At 41.6% G+C, this 16208-nt stretch overlaps 1 protein-coding gene across 5 annotated transcripts in view; it reads right to left on the reverse strand.

Moving 5' to 3' along the window:
* Positions 1-16208, reverse strand: part of ROBO1 (roundabout guidance receptor 1) — a 345972-nt gene that overhangs the window by 35707 nt on the left and 294057 nt on the right. For 2 of the 5 annotated variants that reach the window (XM_040423236.1, XM_040423240.1), the window contains 4 exons: positions 15879-16076; positions 9136-9162; positions 5266-5308; positions 3887-4041 (listed from right to left, as the gene is read on the reverse strand). In XM_040423236.1, coding sequence (XP_040279170.1) covers positions 3887-4041; positions 5266-5308; positions 9136-9162; positions 15879-16076 — 423 coding nt within the window. The remainder of the gene's footprint in view (positions 1-3886; positions 4042-5265; positions 5309-9135; positions 9163-15878; positions 16077-16208) is intronic. The other 3 variants (XM_040423238.1, XM_040423239.1, XM_040423237.1) reach the window with 3 other exon arrangements.

The following is a 16208-nucleotide window of genomic DNA, read 5'->3' on the forward strand; positions in this document are numbered from 1 at the left end:
TCCTAGTATGTCAGATGGTGTGAATGAATGATGGATGCCTGGGATATAGGAATATAAGGATACAATACATCCACGTCTAAAAGGAGCCCCTATACCAAGGGCCCTAAGGGACATCCAATCCCACCATTGAGAGCACACCACTTGGTGAGCTGAGGTGCTATCACATATCCCTTCAGGGAGTAGCACCCTCACTATTTCAGTGGCATCAAAATATCGCGCACTTGACATCTAACAGAGTGCCAGCAACGGCTATAAAGTATCTGTGAGGCCAATAACCTCACAAATAGAGTGCACAGCAGGTGACAGCGACCATATTATAAGATGCATAGTATATTACTAAGCTTGCAACTGTGACCTGATAGTTTTATATCACCTTGTTAGTCTTGTCTTCTCCGATTTTAAAAGTTACTAATAAAGATTGTAATTTTAACATATATATAGGACCCCTAAAAGGACTGTTTGGTCAGCTGACCGCATTTGTTTTTGCTACAGTATCCTGAGGGTCCTATCGGGACAAAATCAGTTTTTTTTTAGAGCTTATAGATATTACTAACTATAGATATTGCTGATAATTTTTACAAATAATTCCCTATATACAGATGTTTATCCTTAACTTTGCTCACGTTTTGTTAAAGGCTCCAAAACCACAACACGCTAATAAAACCCTTAAAAAGGCTGCACTGCACATCACAACCACTGGGAGGCCACACATAGACAAATACAGCATAGACATCTCGTGAGAGAATATCACAAAATCCTTTTTTTTCTAAGCTGATTATCTCATATGTTGGGATATATCACGCCGAGAGCAAAGATAATGAAGGACACATCAGTATATGGATTTACAAAAAAAATATACTGTATATAATAACTTACCCACTGTGCTTTCACACAGCAAGGTATAAACTAGAATTCTACCTACAAGAAATCGGCCTTGTCCTGATTAAGGCTTATCAGAGAAGGATAGAGGATTGAGCTCAGCATGGGAGGCATTAGAAAGACATGCTTACTAAAACAATGAATGCTTGTAAACCACTTCACAGTGACAACATGTGAATGAGCTATTTTGCTGTATGAGTAGCCACTTCTGGGAATAGGCGTCAGGATTTAACACTGTCTGAATGTCTCCTTTCTAAATGTTTAATCCAAACAACATGTTGAGAACGACTGGGCTGAAATATAGCAAATGACATTTAATTTGCAGCTCTGGACAATTCGTAAACACCAGGGATTTGAGTGAAATAACAGTTACCTAAAATACCAAATTTACGTAACATTAAACTTATTTTTTGCTATAAATGTTATATACTATTGGAAAAGCTACAACCATTACGTTATTTCTAAAACTACTGTACCCAGACTGTGACCACCAGTGAAAAGAACGTAATACCAAGGGGATCTCGGTTGCTCTCTTAGACCTGTATTCTGCTTGACCAGTATCCTCTGGTCTCAGAGCTAGCCCAGTGTTTCTCCTGCTACGTTCCAAGCAGCGCAGATTGAAGATACAGTACAGGCGCTAGATGACAGGTGTGAGCGCTTTCTCAGTGTGAATCTGCGCTGCTTGGAGATACACTGTGCAAGCGTTGAGAACAGAAGATATGGGTCTCGGTGCTGGGAGAGCGGCAGGCACTAGAAGACTAGTCCTGTCAATCCAGGGGAATGGGAGGAGAGACTGAAGCTGAACCAAGTGTAACAACAAACTTGTGCTCCGAGGGCCCTGGCCAGCCCCTTGGTGTTCCAGTTAGATCATTTGCATATACAAAAAAATCTATTTTCTCAGTAAGGGTGCCATGGATAGTCATAATGAGAATATCTTCTTTTTATCAGCATGATCAAGCCTACCAGGCTGTATGCCTGGTTTCATAGAGTTCATCATGGCTGACAGATGCCCCGGAAGTTGGAGTCCTTATCATAATTTGCAGAAAGTTAGGGCTGGGATCATCTGTACATGTGGATTATCATGGTAGACTTTATTAGTTCAGGGTGCAAGTACCATCTAAATCTAATCAGGTAAATCAAGACCTGAGCAGTATAATATATGAAAGTCTGAGTGTCAGAGGTGTAACTTAAAGCATCTGGACCCAATACAAATGTGTAACAGGGCCTCAAATGGCAAAGGGGCCAATGGGTGTGACTGCTACCTTGGCACTCCTTACATCTACAACATTGTGATGGCCTTCCAGCTTTCCCAGAAGCATACTGTATATAACTAAGAAACAAAAAAATATTAATATTCCAACAGATCAGGTCTCCTGTGTTAATCTGAAGTGATATTTACTGGAATGTAGCAAGGACTGTCTGAACAGAGATCCTTCAGTTGAACCTACTATGTTCCTAAATAGATAAATGGTCACGATACTTTCAACAATCTTTACATAAAGCAATAGTACAGGTGAATCTAAGAAACTTTGTAAAATATCATAGAAAATACCTTGTTCTTCCTAGCAGCTCACCTCTCTATATACTCCTATAGGCAGTATGTCTGTGTGTGTGTCTCTGTGCACTTTCTTAATCCTTCTCTACCTTCCCTCTCCACATAAATCTATGGGCAGTGTGTGTGTGTGTGTCTGTCTGCACTTCCCCACTCCGCCTCCACCTTCCTTCTCCATAAAGTTCTATAGGCAGCATGTCTGTCTGTGTCTCTCTGCTTTCCTCTCTCCCCTCTCCATATACTTCTATGAACAGCATGTCTGTGTATTTCCTCACTCCATCTCCCCTATCTATTTCCAAATAATTCTATGGGCAGCATGTCTGTGTGAGTCTCTCTGCACTTCCTACCTCCTCTTCTACTCTTCCCTCTCCATAGAATTCTATGGGCAGCATGTCTGTGTGAGTCTCTCTGCACTTCCTCCTCCTCTACCCTTCCCTCTCCATAGAATTCTATGGGCACCATGTCTTTGTACGTCTCTCTGCACTTCCTACCTCCTCCTCTACCCTTCCCTCTCCATAGAATTCTATGGGCAGCATGTCTGTGTGAGTCTCTCTGCACTTCCTACCTCCTCCTCTACCCTTCCCTCTCCATAGAATTCTATGGGCAGCATGTCTTTGTGCGTCTCTCTGCACTTCCTACCTCCTCCTCTACCCTTCCATCTCCATAGAATTCTATGAACAGCATGTCTTTGGGAGTCTCTGTGCACTTCCTACCTCCTCCTCTACCCTTCCCTCTCCATAGAATTCTATGGGCAGCATGTCTTTGTGAGTCTCTCTGCACTTCCTACCTCCTCCTCTACCCTTCCCTCTCCATAGAATTCTATGGGCAGCATGTCTGTGTGAGTCTCTCTGCACTTCCTACCTCCTCCTCTACCCTTCCCTCTCCATAGAATTCTATGGGCAGCATGTCTTTGTGAGTCTCTCTGCACTTCCTACCTCCTCCTCTACCCTTCCCTCTCTATAGAATTCTATGGGCAGCATGTCTGTGTTAGTCTCTCTGCACTTCGTACCTCCTCCTCTACCCTTCCCTCTCCATAGAATTCTATGAAAAATGACTCTTTCTCCTGGGCAGCATGTCTTTGTGAGTGCACAGAGACTCACAAAGACATGCTGCCCATAGAATTCTATGTAGAGGGAAGGGTAGAGGAGGAGGTAGGAAGTGCACAGAGATTCACAAAGACATGCTGCCCATAGAATTCTATGGAGAGGGAAGGATAGAGGAAGAGGTAGGAAGTGCAGAGACTTCTATTGGAAGAATGTGATCCGTTCCTTCTGTGAGATGTCTGTCTCTGTGTCTTGTGGCTCGGGACTGATTCAGTAGACAATATTAGTTTAGGATGGAGGAGAAAGAGGCATTTTTCTCTAATAAGATATAATAGATTTTTATTTTCACCTGTACCGTTGATATGCAATGTTTGCTGAAACTGCAGTGACCATTTAAATTTCTGTGTCTTACCGGGTCGGCTATAAGTAGCCAGATTGTTGTCACTGCTTCCATTCCCAGATGTGCAGCAGTTAATAGGACATTCATTGTGATTGCTACCTGTGTTTGGCCAGGTATCTGCAAGCCAAGGCTGAGTCGCAGGCTCTGAAATATTTAAGAGACCGGGCCTGCAATAAAAAAAAATAATAAACATAAATACCTAAATAGCATTCATATTTAAAGCCAATCCCTGAAAATAAATGAAATTCCAAGCGTGAGTATTAATACATAAGCAATTCATACTTTTAGGCAAATTCTGTACTACATCATGAAATTACAGTAAAACCTACTGCAGTCACCCTTATGGACAGCAGATGGCAGAATATAGTCTTTCATTCTTCTGTCTGTAGAACATTTAGGGTAGGATTTTTATTACACTTTGTCCTTGTCACAAACATGAGGACAATTTACATGAACTTTTTGGGATTTTTGTTTACATAATTTTTTTTATATAATTCAATTTTCTGGATTTTATTTTACCAGATTTAATGGTTTCTATATCTTTCAAACATATATCACATATATCACAATGCATCCAATTTCAAAAATTTGCATAAAGAAAAATGTGAGCTACATAGTCTGAATATCTGACAATATCCTTGATTCCGAAAGGCTTTTTTGATGTGTACAACTCCACTCCCCTCACATCAATATCGCTTTTTTTTATATAACGGCTCAGGTAACATTTGTCTGTAAAATGTTCTACCAAAGGGCATAAATCATATAGCTTCAATCACAATGAAATATGAAGGAATAGCTGAGGGAAGATAGGTGAAGAGGACATAGAAACGCCAGGGGCTTTGCCCTTTAATAATGTTTTTCGCCTACAGTTAATGGAAAATAAAATGTATAATTTAAAAATGATTTCACAGATCTAATATTTTTATTTAAAAATATAAATATTTTACACAATATATTTTAATACTTTATACAGATTTTTTTGGTTTCCTATATAAATTCACAGGTTTTGAAAAATCTTCAACTTGATAGCATCCATTTTTTTCCTGGCTTTAGGGCTCCCTCTGGTGGTAGCACATAGTATTACTAGGAAATTGCACAATACAAGTGTTCTCATAATTACGGGCGCATATTCTACTATATAAACATATGTTTGCTGACAGATACAATCGGCAACATGCTGCTTGCATCACTTAATTATGCTACCTATATGCTGAAAAATAGAATGAATAATATATGAGCTAGCCCCATGCAGGACAAATCTTCAAAGGGGACATAGAAGATTTACGCGCCTCGGTAAAAAACAATGCCTACAGCTCATTGTTCACTATAAAAAAAAAAAAGAAACGACAGAAGATATGTACATTTGTGTCAGGAAATATATGTTCTCTCACCTTCCCGCACTGCTTACAGCTTCCCCGCCTCGCTGGTATGCCACTAAAAGAAAAAAAATTATAATAAAAATCACTAAAATTCATCAATGATTTCACAAAAACTAAGTCTTCAGATATATTACTCATGGCGTTTGGTCAATCATCAGATGCTAATGTACAATGCCTTTATGATATTTAGCGTGTTATTTCCCCTCCGAAATCTGTTCTTTCCCGGGCACCTGAGAACAGGAGCGATAAATCTTAAAGACGAAAGGCTCGACCAGGGGATGTGACAACTTGTTTTGATGCGAGATTGATCGCTAGGATTCTAGGGTGTCATTTTTAGCAGAACGGAAGGCTTGTTCTGCCCAAGGACTGCTTGGAAAATTGTCAAGAATCTATTCGAATAAAAAAAAAAAAAAAAAGAAGAACTCGAATGTTAAATTAAGGCCTAGAGAGAGATGTATGAAACTGCCTGAAAAGAGATACTGTCTGTGTTGCCCATGGCAACCAATCACAGCGCAGCTTTCATTTTTCAAGAGCACTGTACGGAATGAGAGCTGCGCTGTGATTGGTTGCTATGGGTAACAGAGACAATTCATCATTTAGATGGTTTCATAAATCTTCTTCGATTACTGTCTTTCAAATATTATTTTGTAGAAATATAAGGCGCTATTCTTATTAAAAATACATACTTAGGTACTTTTCGGACTGTTACACAGTGTGAGCCCAAGGCTTCCATTAGGAAGATTTCCTGACAGAAACTTTGTGCACTCGTTCCTTACAGCATCCATCCTCCATAGGCGGCCATGTTAAATAAAAAATAGAAAAAAAACTATGTACCATGTGGTATATTCCATACAGTATAAAAAAATAAATGGAAACCTCCACAGATATTCACCCAGTAGAGGCCACAGGAACACTCTTTTGGCTTTCATCGATATAATGGGGGGTTGGGGGCAATTGGCCTGTTTAACATATGAGCCAAAAGCTCATGTATATTCACTGTAGCCAGACAGGCCAATATGAACTAAAAAGGATGTCCCAGGTTTTGTATCTCTACAACCTGCCAATGAGATTGGTAAGGCTCCGACCTTTGGGACTTAGTGAGACGAGTGACCCTTAGTCTCTGGGCTTGGCTGAAGAGCAGATGGAGCAGGAGCTGTCCCTCTCCATAGACTCCATCATGAGACAACCCCTTTAAATATACACAGGTTTTTATAATTGTTCAGAAAAAGCTTGAAGCCTTAAGCCATGGTTACCACTGTATGCACGTTAGCCACCAGCCATGCAAATGCTGGTCAGACCTGGACTAACGATGTCCATTTTTAGGAGTAAAACTGAATATTAGTCTATAGGTCCAGATGTAAAGACAACTACAGGGATACATTACTCTTGCAGATTCCGGGGTTCACCGAAGTGTTACAGGTGGGTACATGGCTGACTCTACATTTTCATGCTCCAAAAAAAGAGGCGAGTCATTGTACCCTGGAGATATTTCCATGCATGCAAAGCAGCATGTCTCCCCTGGCTAGACCTTCTTCAGCTCTTCATATTAGGCCTCAAACATACAATTGTATGCATCTTGCGGTCCCCAAACCGCGGATCCACAAAATATGCATGCTGCATTTTTTGCAGGCCCAATAGTAGAAATGCTTATTCCGCAAAACAGACAGGAATAGATCATGTTCCATAATTTGCCGGACAGAAACACGGATGTGGACAGCATTTTTTGCGGTCCCATCGAAATGAATGGGTCCTCATACAAATTTCAAAAATAACAGATCAGACAAGGACCAAAAATACAGTCATGTGCGTAAGTCCTCAAACGGGAATGGCAACCATATCCCAGTCTTTAGGGCTGAACAGGAGGATATCCTCAAAATGGATCCATTAGGAATCCATGAAGATTAAGACGTTGCTGACAAAGCAGCTCGGTGGCGCGGAAAAAAATAATGTGACTACGATATAGGAATCATCTGAATCAAGCCGGATTAACACCCAGTGATTCTATAGTGATTCCTGCAATCAATTCCTGGATTTCCCATAAAACAAACGTAAAACTCAAATTAATTTACTTCACGTGTACCAATTGCAGATATTTTTAAATGAATTAAACCTTTGCACTTAATAAATCGGAATTACTTTTACATCATTTTTACGTTTTCTCCTAAGAATAGTACAATTCATAGTGTTATTGCATGCAGTGGCCCCATTCCCAAAAGCTTGTCAGATATTAGAAAATGGCTATTTTTAGGCAATCCATTCCATGAAAGAGTTAAAAGGGATTAGCTGCATGGAAAATGCTGATGGAGTCTACAGCTATGCGTCTTCTGACCAGGAATATGTTTGAAAGACGTCAGATCGGGGGCCCTTTAGAAGAATTCCAAGCTGGCAGCCTGCAAAGCCGAGATAACTGCTCGCAGTGATTACAATAACAGGATTAAAACTTAAGAGCCAGTGTTAAATCTGTCACCGAGGCATTGGCAACCACGTGCGGCTCTGCCACCAGTGACGGTAGGCCGCAATCACAAAATGCAGTCTTGTCAGAAAAAAAAAAAGTCAAATTTTTCTAAATACCTGACTGAAATTTGCAATTTCCTTCATAAATACAGGTGCACCCATATGCCAAGTACAGTGCAATCAGATTTCTTTAGGAGAATGAGCACCGTAGTTGGAAGGCCGTTCCCTACTCTGGTAATCTCCAGTATTTATGGACATGGTCATATAAAAACGCAATATTTTTGAAATCCTGGGACAAATTTACCCAACTGGCCGTGAGCGCAGAGCCAGTAAAGTGACACCTAGAGGCCTGATGGACCTGTAGGCAGCATGGAGCAAAATATGGGCCTACAGAAGACTATGGGTACTGTGTAACAGAATTGTGCGGCATGGATCCATAGTATGGACATGTTCCTAAGCTACAATAAGAGCGGCTAAACATATAAGAATAAAATCAGGAGAACCGATGGATTTTGGTGGGACTGGTCAACCATCTAACGTGTATTAGGTTATGTTGTCCTTACATTAGTTGAGCAGATTTCAGGTGAAGCAGCTTCATCCTCTCAACCTTTTGAGAACACAAGTACACTGGATCAACCCAAGTGTGCCTGTGTATGGGAACGGGAAGTCAGATGATTGCATGTGACAGACAGATATTGAAGATATATGGCCAACGTTAGAGCTTTAGGGAGTCTATAAGAGGATACCAGAAGTTCCAGCTTTTAGAAATTGGTGACCCAGTATCAGACTGGTGAAGGTCAGACACCTGATCAGCAGTTTTCGGCACTGGACAACCCATTTGAGGGAGATCAAGATGTCTAAATGTCATATGTAAAGTAACCAGCCCAAGCCCTCTCCAACAAGATGCACCAATAAAGGTTACACCTGGCGCCTCCTGGGAGGGAGAGAGTCCATGGTGGTAAATCTAGGAGGTTCAGAGTTGTAGTTGCACCCAAGCTCTGGAACCTAAGGGGAGCCCAAAAAAACCCCTTTGGTCTATCAGTGCAATAAATAAAACTTGATAGTTTAACAGATTTCAAAGCTTCAAGTTAGGCCTCTGAGCAGGTTGACCTCCATATTGTGCACCAAAATGTCTACTCATTGAAAGGCTTGGGATCGTTTCTGGTAAGGCACCCACTATCATTAGGGAGCTAATCGGGCGGGGTGGGGGAATCAAAATGTATGGATCAAAATGGTGGCCTATGAACCTTCAGACCTGTTGAGCCCCGGGGCATTAACCCTTTGAACGCATTACAGATTCTACCCCAACGCTCCTTGCATTTCCAGTGCAGCCAACCCCAGAATATTCTAGAATAGAAGTACAGGCATATCATATAGAGCACATGCAAGACAGACAAAAAAGAAAGAAAGTGCAAATACTGTGTATACCTGTTGGCGTGAAGGTAAAAGACGGGACTGAAAAATCAAAATCAAAAATAAAAAAAATAAAAAATAAAGTTATTAAGCTGAAGGAAGAAAGTGCACATCTCAAATTAGTACATATCCAGCCACAAACGGTAAATCAGTGGTAGGCAAGCAGCCAGGTGGATGACACGTGCGGCACAGTGATTGCAGTCGGAGTGCTTTTCAAAGTACGTGAGCCCCGCCGGCAATTAATTGTTAGTTCAATTTTTATTTCTTATTTGAATAATGGAGCCAAGATGCTGCTTAAGAGGGTTGTTTGTGGTAGTTATAAATCTTATCCTGATCGATAAGGACTGGAGCAGCTGCACTGCGGGAGAGGGCAGCCATGTCTGGGCACCGGATAAATAACGGTGAATAGGCTCCTGCTCAGTGCATATACTCAATTACAGCTAGTAGATACATCACTGATAGTCCGCAGCCTCAGTATATAAAGCCAGGGGTGCACAGAAATATCCGCTTCTCTGTATGCCGCTGATCTCCATATGAGGGAAAAGACAATGCAGGAATTCGGATACGGACAGAAATCTTACCGCCATCTCACTCTAGAACTGAAAAGTTATGCAACTTCTAATATACTGTGGTCCAGATTTACTAAAGAGGACGTAACCATAGACCAGCTGTCTAGATGTGCACCAGATTTAGGGGCTCAGGCCGAGTGATACATGTGGTGCAGGGATATGCTTCATTCACACCTCTGTTAGGCCTCTTTCACACAAGCGAGTTTTCCGTAATGGTGCAATGCGTGAATTGATCGCACTGAATCCTGACCGGATGCAATGCGTTTTTCACTGAAGCCTCATTTACTTCTATGGGGCGCGGGCTGCATGAAAAACGCAGAATATAGAACATGCTGCGATTCCCACGCAACGCAGAAATGATGCGTGAAAAAAAAAAAAACGCTCATGTACACAGAGCCATTGAAATGAATGGGTCAGGATTCAGTGCGGGTGCTATGCGTTCACTTCACGCATCGCACCCACGCGGAAAACTCGCTTGTGTGAAAGGGGCCTTAGGAGATCCAGCAAGCGGTTCCAGCCTGCCGGATCCTGTAATTACCATTGACTGGTCCGGCGGTGATCTCCGAATTGGAGATGGGAGCGCAGCCATAAACGCCTTTCTCTATTGGTTGGCTTACTTTGAGATAGATTTTTATGCCAGGATTGACGCAAAATGTTCTTAGGCCTCATCCTTTTTCCTGAAAATCTCCACCCACTTTCCTCTAAGACCCACCCCCCGGTTGAGCATGTCAGAAAAAAGTGTAGCACCCCTCAACGCACCAAATTGCGCCACTTTTTTGACACAGACAAATGAGTAAATCTGGGCCTTTGTGTCTTCAATTTCTCACAGTTTTAAGATGTCTGCTTGCTGTCAGGGAATGAGAACTTTTCTTTACACTTTTCACATTTCTGTTATTTGTGTCCATTACATTTGATACATTCCGATTTTCTGCAAACTGCTGGCTGCCAGGAAAACAAAGGAGCATGCCCTACTCTGGCATTCTTACCAACGTTTCAGTTGATAAAATGGATGCATTAACCCCCACCCATTTTTGGTCCGGGAAAACCCAAATTTTCCAGGACAGTCTCTGAAAATCAAGGACAATACTGGCAAATTCGAGACAGTTTGCATCTATGACTTTGGTCCATTTTTCAGACAGAATTCTATTCAATAGATCCATGAAAAACCGGGGACAGAACACGGATGCTATCTGTGTATGGTACGTTTTTCCACTGATCCACTGTATAGACACAAAAAAAAAAGAGGATGAACCACAGAGAAAAAAAAAACTGACACGTGTCCTGAAAACGGACCTTTGCGGATGCAAAACACTCGCAAAACAGACACAGATGTGTGAATAGGCCTTACAGGTGTCATGTCTAGGCCATGCTCACCAACACAGGAGAGCTGTGCTGATGATGTATGTCACTGACAGAAAACTGCCTAGACTGCATACAATTTTAGCAGGTTTTGATGTACAGTATTGTCCAGTTTCTAAAACAATGTTTCAATTCACTACCAGCAAGCAGAGATCTTGAATATGGCCAATCTGAATTCACAGTGGAGGAGATTTATCAAAAGAGATGCAAAGGAAAACTGACTTGGTTACCCATAGCAACCAATCAGCCTGATCCTTACATTTTCCATAGGAGCTTTGAAATGTAGAAGCAGATAGGTTGCTATGGGCAATTAAGTCCAATGGGCTTACCTGCTCATAGCAACCAATCAGATCCCACCTTTCATTTTTCAGAGCGCCTTTGGAAAATGTAAGGGTCAACATTATTGGTTGCTAAGGGCATTTGCACAGGTTTTGATAAATCGCCAATGTACTAGGGAATTCCATACTTTATTCATAAAAAGGAAACAGATCCATGTAAAATCATAAAGAACACTATGGGGGAGATTTATCAAATCTGGCTGTGTTGCCCTTAGCAACCAATCAGATTTCACCTTTTATTTTGCAGAGCTTCTTTGGAAAATGAAAGGTGGAATCTGATTGGTTGCTATGGGCAACTAAGCCAGTTTTCCTTTAACACATTTCCTCCACTGTGGTGTGGTGCTGAAAAGTGCGGGATGGCAAACTCATCTGTGCAACTTTTGTACATCGCTATAACCTTATTGCTATAGTTTTGTGAGGGTCTAACGCTGTGTTAGTCATCTCATGTTCAGGGTTGTGATGTTTAATTCAGAAAACATATGCAGTGGTATTAGGCGTGCCATCTGGTTACTGCTAAGCCATGCTTTGACAACCGTTAGTCATTTGCATTTGTCAGCACACCGTCAATATTAACTAGGAATAGTCCGTACTACAGGTGGATAAAATGCACATAGAGCCTCCCTATGTACCTGTAAAAATATAACCTCAGGGTTGTACAGAGCCGTTATAGGCTCATTTTATACAGCAGTTTCCTCTGGCGGCACTGCACAGAGCACTATATGGAGGTAGAGGTATAGTGCCGCCATACACCCTCCTGCATGAGGTTCTGTATGTATCAGACTTTCTAATGACTACAATCTGTCTGAAACCGAACCAACACCTCACTCATCAAAAATTAATGGAATGCTCCATCCAAAATCACTGGAATGCAAGAAAAAGGCAACTCCTAAGAGTCTGTCACCAAGAAATTCACTGATAAACCAGGCCTAATGGGGGAGATTTATCAAAACTGGTTTAGTCGTCCCTAGCAACCAATCAGATTCAACCTTTCATTTTCCAAAGAAGCTCTGAAAAATGAAAGATGGAATCTGATTGGTTGCTATGGGCAACTAAGCCAGTTTTCCTTGACAGCAGTTTTCATAAATCTCCCCCATTAGGCCTGGTTTATCAGTAAATTTCCTGGCAAATACATTAATTCATATTATTATAACCCATATTTTACTCATAAGCAGCTTTGAAATAAGAAATCTAACACATGCTCCTCAGATGATGAGGATGATGGACACATGTACAGTACAGACCAAAAGTTTGGACACACCTTCTCATTCAAAGAGTTTTCTTTATTTTCATGACTATGAAGGCATCAAAACTATGAATTAACACATGTGGAATTATATACATAACAAACAAGTGTGAAACAACTGAAAATATGTCATATTCTAGGTTCTTCAAAGTAGCCACCTTTTGCTTTGATTACTGCTTTGCACACTCTTGGCATTCTCTTGATGAGCTTCAAGAGGTAGTCCCCTGAAATGGTCTTCCAACAGTCTTGAAGGAGTTCCCAGAGATGCTTAGCACTTGTTGGCCCTTTTGCCTTCACTCTGCGGTCCAGCTCACCCCAAACCATCTCGATTGGGTTCAGGTCCGGTGACTGTGGAGGCCAGGTCATCTGGCGCAGCACCCCATCACTCTCCTTCATGGTCAAATAGCCCTTACTTTCAAAGTTTTCCCAATTTTTCGGCTGACTGACTGACCTTCATTTCTTAAAGTAATGATGGCCACTCGTTTTTCTTTACTTAGCTGCTTTTTTCTTGCCATAATACAAATTCTAAATGTCTATTCAGTAGGACTATCAGCTGTGTATCCACCTGACTTCTCCTCAACGCAACTGATGGTCCCAACCCCATTTATAAGGCAAGAAATCCCACTTATTAAACCTGACAGGGCACACCTGTGAAGTGAAAACCATTTCAGGGGACTACCTCTTGAAGCTCATGAAGAGAATGCCAAGAGTGTGCAAAGCAGTAATCAAAGCAAAAGGTGGCTACTTTGAAGAACCTAGAATATGACATATTTTCAGTTGTTTCACACTTGTTTTTTATGTATATAATTCCACATGTGTTAATTCATAGTTTTGATGCCTTCAGTGTGAATCTACAATTTTCATAGTCATGAAAATAAAGAAAACTCTTTGAATGAGAAGGTGTGTCTAAACTTTTGATCTGTACTGTATATACCATATAAGGAAGAGCACAGCAGATTTTATCATAATGTAATGGCTCACTATTACCTGCAGTCCTATGTAAACCTAGAAACAGCACATTCGCTTATGTAAAAACGACATGGCTGACCTCCTCAGCTATCACCACCTTTATCCTTCTTATGAATACACCTCAAGATGCGTCCTATTCAAGCTCTGTCTGTTCATCCCATTCAAGCCCTGGTTTTGTCCCCCTGGCCTTGATCTCTAACAATCTGCTCCCTTATTCACATTTTCCATTTTCCGAATACTTTTCACAACGGCAATACAATTTGGCAAGGTCCAGAAAATAAAATATTATAAAACAACTCCCCCCCAACAGCCCCCCTGGTAGCAAGCCATCATAAATAGGGGCTATTCAAAGAAGAATGAAGAGTTGAGAACATTAATTTTAAATCGCAAGTATGTGGCGTGTCGGGGAACATAAAAGATTGGAATCATGACATTGTTTTAGTTGACCTAATAACATAAATATAGTAAGAGCTGAAAAATTAATGAACAGCAATCAGGGGAACGGGGTCACATAGCAGCTGAGTTCATCATATATTCTCGCTGTAGTTTTTATGAATGAGGGTCTTGTATCAGATGCGGTGGGTGATATGACATATCAGCAATTTTAAGCATCCATAGACAAATCATTCATATCATCGCCCTTGTCTTAAATGTCCTTCTCCATTAATGGTTGTATGTGATGGAGCCACAGCAGCACTGACTACTAACTACAACCCACAACCAACTTTTGAGAGTCGGTTATAAAAACAAAGTCAGGGCCCTTTAAGTCACATAGTAAATCAGGATGTGTTCTGGCCTTGTCCAGCCTTATGTAGAGACAGTACCCATAAGGCTTCATGCACACGGCCGTGTCTGTATTTCGATCCACAAAATACGGATACATTCTGTGTACATTCTGCATTTTTCTCACTCTCATCGATAGAGAGGATTATTCTCATGCACAATACGGACCAGAATAGGACACGTTCTAGGATCTGAGAAGGTGCAGACGTGAGTCCTACGAATCCTTCAAGCACTGGCTTACTTGCCAAAAAAGTCATTTAAATCTGGTTCCACAGACAGCATAACGGGTTTTCCAAGAGGTTTTTTTTTACTAACGACCTATCTTTTGGATAGGTCATCAGTATCTGACCAGTGGGAGTCCAAAAACTGGGACCCCCGCCGATCAGCTGTTCGAGAAGAATCTAGTACTCGCAGTAGCGCCATGGCCTTCTGCAGCTTTCCTTACATTGCATTCATTGGTCACGTGGCCTAGGCATAGCTCAGTCCCACTGAAGTGAATGCTGTCAGACCCCCACCGATCAGATACTGATGGCCTATCCAAAAGATAGGTCATCAGTAAAAAAAAAACTCTCAGAAAACCCCTTTAACTGCAATATGGAAATAATATCTTTAGGGTTTAAAAACAAGTGGAATGAAGGGCTGCTATGGAAATGAATGTCGAAATTACTGCAATGTGTAGTTTAGACTACGCAGGAAATTCTCTGAATATGTCTAATGACATTTCAACACTCCCGACATGTCAGTCTCTGCATTCCCCACAACCTTTTCATATATCTCGGCCTCGTCCTGCTCCTCTGATATAACTGCTAGAAATTTATGATCAAATTGAAAACTGGGTGTGTCCCTACAAAGTCTGACACTGTCAGTGCCCCCTAAACAGTGTCAGGGTGTAAGGACACTCCCCAGTGGCGTAGCTGGAAATGACTGGGCCCCACAGTAAATTTTTGAATGGGGCCCGCCTCCCCCAGTCACTTTTTTGCAGCCCCTTCCTTTCACGCCGCGCCCATTCCTGTGGCTAGTAAAGATCGCTCTCTCAGGCCAGGCCCGGCAGCTGTTCCATCCGTTTTCTACACTGTCTATACAGTCACTGTATATAATTTAATTGTGTAATACTGTTGAGGGGGCCCTGACAAAATCTTTTAGTTCTCCTCCTCCTGGATGGGCCCCTTCTGGGTCAGGGCCCCAAAGCAGCCGCTTCTCCTATAGCTACGCCCTTGACACTCCCCCAACTGGTAACATCCAGCTGTCAACTTATTCATACCCTTCTAACAGGAATAACAGATGAACTGAACAAGGCACTGATATGAGGAATACAATTATTTACTAAAATTGACATGTCAGGACGATTGTAAATTCCAATAAATGTGTTATATTTGCATATTGCTACTCATGCAATTCCCTAATATAACCTGTGAGTCAGAGGTATATTTGGAGATTGCCTTTAAGGAGGCCATAGGCTACAGTCTATTCTTATCATTGTGCACAGGCTCTGGATACCTTTCCTGATGCCAGCATAGGTGCTGGTAAGTCCGCTGCGTTTCTTGCGATGACGGTACAACCAGATGCTAAACACCATCAGGATGATCCAGCAGGCAGCACCAATCCCTGCAATGAAGGCTGGTTGCTTGACCACATCTGATATCTGCTGGGCAAGGCTTACTTGGTCACCAGGAGGCACGGGGTTTCCAAAGGAATCTATGGAAAAAAAAGACAGTTGTGTCGTATTTATTACCAGTAGATACAAAATATAATTTGTGGCAACAGATATATCACCTTTGGCACCATCTGCTCCTCATGTTATCCTCCAGAGATGTTCATATTACCAAA

The sequence above is a fragment of the Bufo bufo genome, chromosome 3 (genome assembly GCF_905171765.1).
Source record: "Bufo bufo chromosome 3, aBufBuf1.1, whole genome shotgun sequence".
In the NCBI taxonomy this organism is placed as follows: Eukaryota; Metazoa; Chordata; class Amphibia; order Anura; family Bufonidae; genus Bufo; species Bufo bufo.